Source organism: Sinohyriopsis cumingii, chromosome 6, assembly GCF_028554795.1.
Source record: "Sinohyriopsis cumingii isolate HCF-2022 chromosome 6, ASM2855479v2, whole genome shotgun sequence".
Lineage (NCBI taxonomy): Eukaryota > Metazoa > Mollusca > Bivalvia > Unionida > Unionidae > Sinohyriopsis > Sinohyriopsis cumingii.
In genome coordinates this window covers 145,756,322-145,770,036 of record NC_142966.1, presented here as the reverse complement: position 1 = coordinate 145,770,036, position 13,715 = coordinate 145,756,322, and the positions used below count along the sequence as shown (strand labels likewise).

General features: G+C 34.9%; 1 protein-coding gene across 1 annotated transcript in view; it reads right to left on the bottom strand.

The window, feature by feature from the left end:
* LOC149798207 (protein inturned-like) overlaps positions 1 to 12,539 on the bottom strand; it is a 155,986-nt gene extending 143,447 nt beyond the window's left edge. The window contains exons 1-2 of the mRNA XM_089960852.1: positions 12,319 to 12,539; positions 6,102 to 6,167 (exon numbers count right to left, since the gene is read on the bottom strand). Coding sequence (XP_089816978.1) covers positions 6,102 to 6,167; positions 12,319 to 12,539 — 287 coding nt within the window. The remainder of the gene's footprint in view (positions 1 to 6,101; positions 6,168 to 12,318) is intronic.
* Positions 12,540 to 13,715: the final 1,176 nt, after the last annotated feature.

Sequence of the window (13,715 nt, the reverse complement as noted above, 5' to 3'; positions counted from 1 at the left end):
ATAACTGTCTAATTGAATGCCATTTTTTGTAACATCAGAAATGAGTATAACGGTACAATTGAATGCCCTTATTTGTGTAATATCAGAAATGAGTATAACGGTACAATTGAATGCCCTTATTTGTGTAATATCAGAAACGAGTATAACGGTACAATTGAATGCCCTTATTTGTGTAATATCAGAAATGAGTATAACTGTCTAATTGAATGCCATTTTTTGTAACATCAGAAATGAGTATAACGGTACAATTGAATGCCCTTATTTGTGTAATATCAGAAACGAGTATAACGGTACAATTGAATGCCCTTATTTGTGAAATATCAGAAATGAGTATAACTGTCTAATTGAATGCCATTTTTTTGTAACATCAGAAATGAGTATAACGGTACAATTGAATGCCCTTATTTGTGTAATATCAGAAATGAGTATAACGGTACAGTTGAATGCCCTTAGTTGTGTAATATCAGAAACGAGTATAACGGTACAATTGAATGCCCTTATTTGTGTAATATCAGAAATGAGTATAACGGTACAACTGAATGCCCTTATTTGTGTAATATCAGAAATGAGTATAACGGTACAGCTGAATGCCCTTATTTGTGTAATATCAGAAACGAGTATAACGGTACAATTGAATGCCCTTATTTGTGTAATATCAGAAACGAGTATAACGGTATAATTTAATGCCCTTATTTGTGTAATATCAGAAATGAGTATAACGGTACAACTGAATGCCCTTATTTGTGTAATATCAGAAATGAGTATAACGGTACAATTGAATGCCCTTATTTGTGTAATATCAGAAACGAGTATAACGGTACAATTGAATGCCCTTATTTGTGTAATATCAGAAATGAGTATAACTGTCTAATTGAATGCCATTTTTTTGTAACATCAGAAATGAGTATAACGGTACAATTGAATGCCCTTATTTGTGTAATATCAGAAATGAGTATAACGGTACAGTTGAATGCCCTTAGTTGTGTAATATCAGAAATGAGTATAACGGTACAATTGAATGCCCTTATTTGTGTAATATCAGAAATGAGTATAACGGTACAACTGAATGCCCTTATTTGTGTAATATCAGAAATGAGTATAACGGTACAATTGAATGCCCTTATTTGTGTAATATCAGAAACGAGTATAACGGTACAATTGAATGCCCTTATTTGTGTAATATCAGAAACGAGTATAACGGTACAATTGAATGCCCTTATTTGTGTAATATCAGAAATGAGTATAACTGTCTAATTGAATGCCATTTTTTTGTAACATCAGAAATGAGTATAACGGTACAATTGAATGCCCTTATTTGTGTAATATCAGAAATGAGTATAATGGTACAGTTGAATGCCCTTAGTTGTGTAATATCAGAAACGAGTATAACGGTACAATTGAATGCCCTTATTTGTGTAATATCAGAAATGAGTATAACGGTACAACTGAATGCCCTTATTTGTGTAATATCAGAAATGAGTATAACGGTACAGCTGAATGCCCTTATTTGTGTAATATCAGAAACGAGTATAACGGTACAATTGAATGCCCTTATTTGTGTAATATCAGAAACGAGTATAACGGTATAATTTAATGCCCTTATTTGTGTAATATCAGAAATGAGTATAACGGTACAACTGAATGCCCTTATTTGTGTAATATCAGAAATGAGTATAACGGTACAATTGAATGCCCTTATTTGTGTAATATCAGAAACGAGTATAACGGTACAATTGAATGCCCTTATTTGTGTAATATCAGAAATGAGTATAACGGTACAACTGAATGCCCTTATTTGTGTAATATCAGAAATGAGTATAACGGTACAGCTGAATGCCCTTATTTGTGTAATATCAGAAATGAGTATAACGGTACAGTTGAATGCCCTTAGTTGTGTAATATCAGAAATGAGTATAACGGTACAATTGAATGCCCTTATTTGTGTAATATCAGAAATGAGTATAACGGTACAACTGAATGCCCTTATTTGTGTAATATCAGAAATGAGTATAACGGTACAGCTGAATGCCCTTATTTGTGTAATATCAGAAACGAGTATAACGGTACAATTGAATGCCCTTATTTGTGTAATATCAGAAACGAGTATAACGGTATAATTGAATGCCCTTATTTGTGTAATATCAGAAATGTGTATAACGGTACAACTGAATGCCCTTATTTGTGTAATATCAGAAATGAGTATAACGGTACAATTGAATGCCCTTATTTGTGTAATATCAGAAATGAGTATAACGGTACAACTGAATGCCCTTATTTGTGAAATAAGAGGTGAATACAAATCTACAATCGAATGCACATATTTTATTAATAGTAACTGCATTTACCATAAACCTTTATTTGATAGTAATATTTTCACATTTTCAAAAAGAAAACCTCATTTGTTTAGTATCTTTGAGACTGGGTGTAAACAGGTATTGAAGGGTCTGTAGAGGTTGGGTGGCGTGGAAGCCATATGAATCTTCTTTTTTGTTTGTTATTGCAGTGAATCATTTTAACTGCAGGAAAAGCTTACTTAACGAAACATTTGTTTTAGTTCTGATGGGGAGAACGTGCTGGCTCTGCCATCTCGCAGGCCCTGGGATCCGTTCCTGTTAACGCTGATTGCGTCAACCGTTTCATTTCGTTGCCTGTTGTCTCGTGTACATATGCAAATGCAATCTACCAAATATTATAATGGGAGGTTTACAACGATCGATTGTCCATCTGAGATAATTAGGTTAGTTTTTAATTGTCAGATTTACATTCCATATATATGGAATATGAACATAAATACAACTGTCGGCATCGTTACTCAACACAGGCACGCACGTGTCTATGAAATGATGTCCAATTTGTCGTTCCCTGCGAATCATTACAAAGTGAACAAGTTGTAGAACTATATTATGTTGCGATAGTGACAATATTATTTAGAATGTGTTAGAAATTAGGGGCTTCGTGAGATCAACTGTTAGTGGTGACATTTTAAGAGTGGAAGGAAGGAAGAAATAAACAAAAGAAAGGCAGAAAAACGCATTTATCGAGTAGCCTCATCAATTAAATGCTTGAATATCAATTTTTATTCGCTTCAGTCGACTTTATTTCCTCTTATGACAATATAAATGATGCATGAGAGAAAAGATGCAAAGTAAATGATAACAAGCATGTATATGGCCCCCTCTTCAACACATTATCAATAGTTCTAAGGGCGTAATATCTACTTACATTCTGTATGAAACTCACTTATAAGTGGATTCCAACTTAAAATTATAAAGATCCAGATCTGACATTATATAATGCACCATCATATCTGGATCTGTATCGTTTGTTAGAAATAGCCAGTATAACAAGCAACATGGATCATGATATGCCGGCGCATTATAGCTCGGTGTCAAAGTTATTTGCAGCTGGACTGGACCTAAAAATGAATATACACGGTAGGCACAAAGGTTGATATAGTCATATTTGCTGAATGACACACTGTTGTATGTATGTATGTATGTATGTATGTATGTATGTATGTATGTATGTATGTATGTATGAATGTACTCATTTGACGGCGGAATACATTTTTCTATTATAATTTTATGAATCTACATTAGTTTACCAACACTTTCTTACTACTATTCTGAAACACGGCTCTCATTTGTAACACATTCGTTTATCTTTTAATAAAATTCGGGGATACATTGTTTTCTTTATGCGGAAAAAGTAAAACAATCAAACATTAATGACATTCGTGTCGTACCTCTTTCGAAAAACATAGATTTCATTTTCGTTCATCAATATCTGTACCAAACCATCTTCCTTTTTGTTAATTGTGGTCTATGACTAAATGAGCAAAATTTATTCAACGAAGTTTGTAATTAACAATCATCAGAAATAATGCGTCGGTATCTTTTGGCCTGGTTATATGGTATACCGTTTTTACGTGACATGGGATGAATAAATTACAAACATATTTCCAAAATAGAAATTATCCTACACATGCAATTTATTCTACGCTGAACAAAGCCCGTAATCTTACTCAACACGAGACTTTAAACACAGCAAACTGTAAAACAGAGAAAAATATAATTCCTTTCACAACGCAATATAATCCTTCATTATCTAATATAGACCTTATAATTAATAAATATTGGAGTCTCCTAAATTTATCAAATAAAACCAGCGTAAAATCACTTTACAAAAATAAACTAATTCTTGCTTATAGAAGATCCAAGAATTTGTAAGATTTTCTAATTAGAACTAAACAGACAGAAAATGAAAAAAGACAATTTTCGTTATCTAAATGCAACAGACACCTGTGCTCTCAATGTGCAAACATAAGAGAAAGTACTTCTTTCAGTAGCGCTAATACAAAAGATGTATTTTCTCTTCGTGATAACACTAAATGCATATCAATTGATGTGATTTATTTGATAACCTGTAAAATAATGTAGCATGCAATATGCTGGACAAACACTTCAACAAGTTTCTAAGAGAACGAATAATCATCGCTTTCATATAAATATTTTATAGAGATCCTCAGTTTTCTTCTAATATTTCAACAAACTTTAGCACCAAACACCACTCTCTACTCGAGTTTTCTTTCATGCCAATATATATTGTGCATGGTGACATGAATAGACTCATAAAAGAAACTTACTGGATTCATAACTTAGATACTTTATATCCTAATGGTCTTAATACCAATGCACTATATACAATAGTATAATTTTTTATATATAAAATTTGATAAATTGTATATCCTTTATAACACTATAATTAGATGCATGACTGGCTGTCCCTATTTTATTTTATTATTTTAGTATGTAAATATATACATGTTAATGTATTAATAACAATTATTTATGATAAGGAGTATATTATGTAATTTAACCTTCGATATGTTAGTGAACCGATCTTAACGGGAGAGGATGTGATATAACATGCGGTATATACTTGCTTATAAAAGGAGTCTAAGTCCTTGATGCGCCTGCTTATCTGGGTCTGTGCAGTTTGTTAGAAGTGATCAGCAGAACATAGGATATAGACCCAGATCTGCAGGCGCATTATACTACGGCTGATCATGAATTTTGTTGTTTGCAGTCTGACTCGTCTTATAAGCTTACATATATATATATATATATATATATATATATATATATATATATATATATATATATATATATATATGGATTTTTTAAAGACTACGCTTAAGGCAATCTTGATTATTCAGATCAAAAACTTTTTAATATATAGTTTGAAAGGTACATATTGTTGCCTGCGAACCTTAAAATGATTTCATGTCCTTTCAAGGGGCCGATATATCTCAAATAATCAATTACTTATTGATTGTACCTATTTAACAACCACACCCCATAATACCTTCCCATACAGAATGCAAAGCTTCATCTGTACTTGAATATAGTCTTTAAGAACCAACAATTTCCATAGGTTAAGATCGGTAGAGTTCGGGGCTTCCTTATCAATATCGAGTAGATTTATTTAATCCTCTTCTGTGTGCTGTAATTAAAATGGGCGGTCACTTTTTGAATGAAAGAAAAGACAACATTTTTCCTAAAGTTGTCAAAAACCATTTTCTACAATTTTTGTTTCAAGAGATCAGTAATCGAGTTTGTATATAGTTTCGGAATTTTAATCCTATGGCCAAAGAAACTTACGGTACAAGACTGGGGGCAAATAATAGTCAGAAAATTCACCTCCCAGCGCCATTAAGCCCAAAAGATGTTTTCCTATTGGGCTTACACCGAAAATATTATGGGAATAGTTTCATATGCTTTAATTTGAAGAGCGATGTAATTATTTTACGTCACTCTGATGTGTAGTTGATCTGTAGAGAACAAATGAACTTAATAACAAGGCTCTAGCAAAGTTATTCTTTGGAGCACAGGCAATCCGTGTCGGTTCACTGAGTACAAAACTCGTATTAACTATTTCCTGTCAAGAAAGTCTCAATATTGTTATAGAAGTATCTTCCTTTTAGCAACACGTTTCGCCTGCATAGCAAATGCGATCGTAAGCATAAGAGAGATTTTATTAAAAATGTGATCGGTGTCAAACCTGCGCCGTTTACAGTTCAGCAATTATACAAATCGTACCTGAAAAGCATATCTATCACAGCGGCGTGACAGCCTTCCAGCACAAAGGTGTGTTCTGTCTTCAAACTGAAAAAAATAGTATCTATTGAGTACGAAATTAGCTGATAGGCACATTCATGACATCTCAGCGCTATAAGTAATGGTAACGTGAAGGTTTTTTCGAATATAGTCTTTTTTTTCTATCCAAAAACCTATTAGTGAATTGGGTTTTTAGAGAAATATCCTTGAAAGAAGCATAATGTCACGTGACAAGTAGTGAAAATAACGAAGTCTAAATAATATGAATGCACGAATAAATCCATACGATGCAAAACTCATGTCGTATCATTCTCAAACTGTGAGAAAATGGACAAGAGCAGATGCAGACAGAACACTGAACGCAGTTCCGTCGACAAATTCTCTGATAGTGTTTAGTTTTATAAGGAAACGGTCGTTTCCTCCATGAATTGGGAACAGACAGTGGTGCATCAACGTTTCGCAAGTCCTTTCCAAAGAAAAGGAATGATGAACATTATTCACATTTGCCCCAGAATTGAAACTTATACAATCTATATTTCAGGAACTTACTGTGTGTGTACAATACAATGCACACTCTATTCAACATAACTCCGTAAAAATGGTTGTTATTTCAAATTTATCTCTAACGTCTAAAGTGCTTGCAAGCGTTATCATATAGTATCATTGCTTCCTAAGGACTAAAGAACAAAAAAAAATACATTAAAAATAATGCAATATCTGCAGAAACCTTCAAGAAAAGTGTCAATTGTGATTTAATGATAATGGCAGACTGTGCCGTCACAAAAATACCTGTTAAAGGAAAAAATGTCCGTGCTGATTCCCTTTTGTTTCCCTTATGTGTCCTATTTGAAACGAAATCCTCAAATAAACATCAATGAAATATCCAAACGTTCGTTTAAACTGTTAATGAGAAAATATAGCGATTTATCTACACGACTTATTTGTGCAAAAGAATCATATAGAAAATTGCCGAAGAACCTATCTTGGAAAACAATTTTGTCTCAGTTTTAGGCCCCCGCATCAAACAATTAGTGCATTGATAAGGTATCACGGTACCAATTGTTTTTCCATGTACCTCAATGCTAATGTTTTGTGAAATAAATATACTTTCTGTCCTACTTGGGCATGCATGTCACACGCTGTCATATAGAACAATGCTAGATTGTCAATTTGACAATGACATAACCAGGTACTCCATTGCATTTAAGAGAGATAACTCTACTGGAACTAGACAGGGGTAAGAGTTATCTAGTCACAACAAGCACATTTTCAGGCATGTGTACCATATTTTAAAAAAATCATAAAAAATACAAAATATGATCTAGATAGAAATTAACACAAACTCACATGTTGCCAAGAGGCTCAACTTTTTTTTAAGCCAAACAGAAAGTACAAGTCTTACATAATGCACCAATCACAGCTAGTTTTGTTCTTTAATTCTGAATACAATGTTCCATACACCTTAAGCTCCGCCCACCTGGACTTGCGCAATTGGTACCGTTATACCTATAGCAAACCTTAATTTTTCCAATAATCTGTGAAATAGTTCGGGACTGTATAAGTAACAAATATACTTAGTCTCATTTGTGAAAAACAATTTGATGAGGTACTAACCTATGTCTTATATGAATGTGTATAGAAATGTCATTGAGCTGTTTGAACTATTGTTTTCATACTTTTGCTTCACCATCAAAATCATCTTTTGAAATAAAATGAATTCTTTCAACTATGAGTTGTATCTTATTCATATCAGCAATTATTGAACTTCACATAGGTGATATGGGATAAATCACATTATATCATATTATGTAATAACTAGGTCAAAGGTCAATGTACCAAATAGTATGCACCTGTCCTACTTCAAAATGTACAATTCACCTAAAAGAAAGGAATTTATATTTGTTTGGTAGGTGCAGAACTTAACATCAGAGACAGGTGGACATGACCCAATCTTATTATAAAGTATAAGCTTTGACCACTTTACACTATCTACAAATACAAGAGGTTACTAACCACCAGTCCTCACACAAAGGTCCACCTACCCATCCTCTTTGTAACACAAATAGTAAGCTTTCCTCCTTTGTAATGTGAATAAAATTGTTTCAATAAGCCAGTCAGTCACCAAATATAGTAAATCGCAGCTTCTAAGTGGTTATGTTTGGATTGGGAGGTGAAATTAGGGGAATAAAATACAGAAAAATGCCAAATATAAACACTAAGTATAGCACATCAAATGGAGTTAAAAACAGGAGGAAAGTGTTTATCTAAAAGGGAGAGGTAGCTTATGATAAAGGAATTAAAGGTGGCAAAATCAGCAATGCGAAAAATGAGAAGTGAAAGTTTGATGACCTTACCTTGGACAAATATATGGGGCAGGGCCCAACAGGTCCAAGGACAGCCCAAAGGCAACTGTGCTATAACATCCCTTACAGGACCCAAATTTCAAGTGAAGTTGTGTTCATTTCCATCTAATATAAAAGGGTGAATAATTTAGATAATATAGATACATATAAAGTATATTTCTTCTACATAAGAATTTAATAATAATTGGCATAAGATAGAGAGAAACTTATCTCAGAGCCAAGCAGAACATACCTTATCAGTTTTTAAACTTGTAAACTTTACTGTGAGAAATTATCAAATTGCTTCTACTTACATTTGCATCAAGATTGAGGGCTAATATAATACTTCACAAATCTTCTCTTTATTTTCATAATCAGTCACTGAAAATGTGAGATTTTATTTCCTTGAAATGTTATGACTGGTGTAAGGGAGATAACTGAATGATACACATAAGGTGTGGTAACCTTGAATACATTATCCATGTAATATAGATGAGTTCATCAACAACCTGTATTAACTTCATTGCAATTAAATTATCTCAAAATACATTACTGACAAAGTGAGAACCTAACATTTAGACTCCTATGTTTAGTGGAGACCTCAAGAGTCATGTAATTTTAATTTCTAAGATGACGCAGCTCTTTCATATCACATAGTTCATATTTTCTACAATGCCGGCATGTAGAGTGCAGCCTTCCATAACCATGCAGATATCATCTCATGCCAATTTGGATTCTTGCGATGGGATGCAAAGTTTCAAGAACAGTGTGGATTTGAATGGAATGAATACGCACTGTGTGACTAAAATGGTTATCATTCTGTAATGTTGGACCAAACATGGAAATTCCACAGGAGCAGCTTGACAGAAAGAAATAGGATTAATTGAAAGTCAATAGTAGATTATAATTGGGCTTATACAAGTGCCAATGGGAAATGCTGACTTAAGGAAACTGTTCTTGTTTGTTGGTATTCACTGCTACTTCAACAAAAGGGAATGCAAGAGAACTGAACTAACTACATGAACAATTTCAAAGCAGGAGAGTGTAAAAAAAAAAAAGGGACAATTAGAGCAGGACAATTCAAATCAAAATGGGAAGGAATACCAAATCCTTAATAAATTACCTAAAAATTACTCATGCCAGAACATCCCACATGGTACAAGTGATCTATCTACAAGTGTACTTAGAATGTTCTCTATCCTGGTTTATGGCATGCCTTACAAGAACAAGATAGTTGTTTTTGTACACATGATTTTTCATCTTTTGCAGGTACAATAGCCAATATTTGGCCAAAATCAACTATATTATGTTTACATAACTTATTTTGTTGCATGCATTCCAATCTAGGAGGTAACAGCACATACATAAAGGCATCAGGTAACACAAGTCTATATCTATCATAGCTATAGTTATCAAAAGTCCCCATCCAAAGCCATCTTGTGCTATTTTCTAAAGATTTCATACATTTTATTCTTAAAGAACTTTCAATATTTGACCAAAAGTGTTCAGCATACATTTGTTTTCCTACATCAAACTAGTATAGTTCATAAATGCCGCCCACATGTATGCGTTTCTATGGAAACACTGTGAGGCTATTCTTTCCTTTAGGTATCACGGTACCAATTGTTTTTCCATATACCTCAATGCTAATGTTTTGTGAAATAAATATACTTTCTGTCCTACTTGGGCATGCATGTCACACGCTGTCATATAGAACAATGCTAGATTGTCAATTTGACAATGACATAACCAGGTACTCCATTGCATTTAAGAGAGATAACTCTACTGGAACTAGACAGGGGTAAGAGTTATCTAGTCACAACAAGCACATTTTCAGGCATGTGTACCATATTTTAAAAAAATCATAAAAAATACAAAATATGATCTAGATAGAAATTAACACAAACTCACATGTTGCCAAGAGGCTCAACTTTTTTTTAAGCCAAACAGAAAGTACAAGTCTTACATAATGCACCAATCACAGCTAGTTTTGTTCTTTAATTCTGAATACAATGTTCCATACACCTTAAGCTCCGCCCACCTGGACTTGCGCAATTGGTACCGTTATACCATAATGGCCGTTTTCAGTGTCATTTACAAGTCATATTTAAAAACCGTTATAAATAACATAAATAACGATTGACATATTTATATTTAGTGAAGTTTAAATTTATTTAAAATGCTCGATTGAGAATAATTAGATCTCCAAGCTTCCCTTAAACGCACTATTTCCGTAGCACATATGATAGTAGCATGGAGTAACACATAATCTGGAATACTGTATTAAGAAACAAAAATTACAAACGCCAAACGGGAGATCTTTTCTTATTATTAAACGCTCCAAACTGTTTTATACTTATAATACATCATCCAGGCTTCCTTCCTGTCAGCATATCACCTCGCTGTCATGACTGACATCGGCCAAGGGAAAGGTGTTGACAATAATGCTATCAGGTTGCTATTCACATCTCACAGCCTCTCAGTCATTCTAATATTTTGAACCAAGATGAAAGTGTCCAGGTACCAGTTTGGAGATTGTATAAACCATTCTAACTTTCATTTTGATATGACGCGTATAGAACTGAACTGAAGATTAACTGTTATTGTGCGTACTAAAGATATACGCTGGAAAATGGGAAACTTTCAAAGAAACACACATGGATCTAGTTGTGTCTTACATTTATCATCGATGAATATAGCACTGATATAGAAGAATTTTATTTTTAAATGCTGGGATAAACAACTCATCACGATTTGGCAGGTGCTTTCCTCGCCAGAGTTTAGCGTCAAGCTTGAAAACAGGCTGCAGTAAAAGATTAAATTATCTTTGGATGATACAAAAAGCAAACTTTTTGTATGGGACCATTTGTATTATATATCCATAAGGTACGACATTTTAAATTTAAATAAAACATTTTTTATTCTCTGATTTGTTTTGATGATTTAAATGCCCACTTTCTTCTTCTCACTCTTTATTTTCCCTTTTTCAAAACCTTTGATTCATCTGTTTAGTACACAAACCTTGCGAATGTGAAAGAGAGCCCCCTCCCCCCATGGGGAGAGGTGTTATCACCAGGGTCATTAAATCTTTACAGGAGAGAATCTACATAATCCTCAGTCACGCTCTAAGTGACGTAACCATGCTGTAGTAAAATTATTGAATTGTTTAGACATGATGGTCTCTAATTATCATTGGCAAGCATCCTTTATGACAAACGGTTGACACAATTCATAAATCTGATCGGTCGTGTGGTTTGAACTGTGTGATAAATGTCGATTTATCTGATACAATGCCAGGATTGACTGACTTGACACAAGATATACTCATGAATGACACTGAATATATTAAACTACCTAAACAAATGATGAATGTCATTGAAGTAAGACGTCGGTTAGAAAAATCTATATGTCATGCAACAAGCCGGCGCATTAAATATCGTGTCAGGCAACGAGATACATTTTGTTAATATGTGAACTATCATTTTGTGCCGACCACACTATGAAACACAATTTTTGTTCCTGGGTAGTAAGTGTTAGTTTGTAATTGCTTATGCCTAAAAAGTATAGAAAATGGCTATTATACCCCACAAACATTGCGTCTGTGACCGGGACACTGATATTTTAAAAGTTACCTATTTCCAATGAGAAAACGGACGAATTGATGTCTTTTCGTTCACATAAATTCAGATAAAAACAACAACATATGAATCAAATTAACATGTATTTATACTAAAGTAATACAAAAATGATCACAAAAGATTTAGAAGTGAGTAGTTTTTCGAGATTTACAATTATACTGTTAATCACTTTCACGAATCAGCCCCCAAACGTAGTCTCCCATCATGTTCTTGTTTTACTGTTCTTGGTAGCAGCGTTCAAAGTCCAGTATATCATGGTGGAAGAGCTCGCCCTGCTCCTCCGAGTCAAGATGAACATCAAGGACATGGACTTTGAGGGACATCCTGCAGCCAATTGTGCCGTAGTTCTTCATCAGTCTCAACCAGCTCCACATAGTTTTCGGCCTTGTGATTGCCCCGGAAGCCCCGAACCACTGCGACAAAGCTGTTCCAAGCCGCATTCTCCTTACTAGTGAGCTTCTTGTGGAATTCATTGCACTCCAGGATCGTCTTTATATGGTCCGACGAAGGCACCGGCTTTGACCTTTGCCTCAGACAGCTTAGGAAATAAGTCTTGAAGGTACACGAAGACTGCCCACTCCTTATCTAGAGCTCTGACGAATTTTTTCATAAGGCTCAATGTGATGTGCAGTGGTGGTGGCTTCAGCACCTTCCGGGGGTCCACCAGTAGCTCCCACTTGACGTTGTTCCTCCCCAAAGAGAGCTCGGTCCACTGTGGCCAGTCCCGACTGTGGTAGTACGCCTTTGTGTCCCTGCTGTCCCAAAGGCAAAGATAGCAGGGAAACTTGGTAAAACCGCATCGAAGACCCATCACGAATGCCACCATTTTGAAGTCTCTGATGACCTCCCAGCTGTACTCGTTGTACTTCAATTCGTCTATCAAGGTCTTAATGCTGTTGTGACCCTCTTTGAGGTGCACCAAGTGAGCCAGGAGAAGAGACGGGTATTTGTTCCCATTATGGAGCAGTTCGGCTTTGAGGCTCCTGGATGAGCTATCAATGAAGAGGCGCCACTCATTCTGGTTACAGGCGATTCCGATTGCCTCGAACAGACTGGTTACATTGTGGCAGAAACAGAGCCCATCTTGATGGATGAAGAAGCTGGAAAAAGCTTGGTGACGCTTCCTCACATCTGCGACTTGCGCACTTTCATCCAACAAGTTCCACTGATTGCGCCTAAACGTCAAAAGTTCGAAATTGGATTTGGTGAGACCAAGATCTCTGATGAAGTCGTTGAGGTCTTTTAGGTTGGGGTAGTATGGGTTTCTCTCCTCAGGGGAGCTCAGGGCAGTGTGGCACCGGCATGATGGATGAAGGAAGGGACGGATACGTGATAGCAGGTGCATTCTTGCCAGTCCGATGTTTGGAAGGGTCCACCATGCAAAAGTAGCAGTTACTTGAGTGGTCAATGGGTTCCCGCCGAATTCTTGCGATAGCGAACTTCATGGCTATCTTTTCCCCTCTGTACCATCCTATAAAAATACATTTGTTTCTTCTATGACTAATATGTAAGAGATTCTCTCAGCAGTTTTCATATATAATATATTGTTTCAATAACATTGAAACTTGTAAAACATCAAAAAATAAAACACTTTTACAATTTAAAAATGTTAAAAA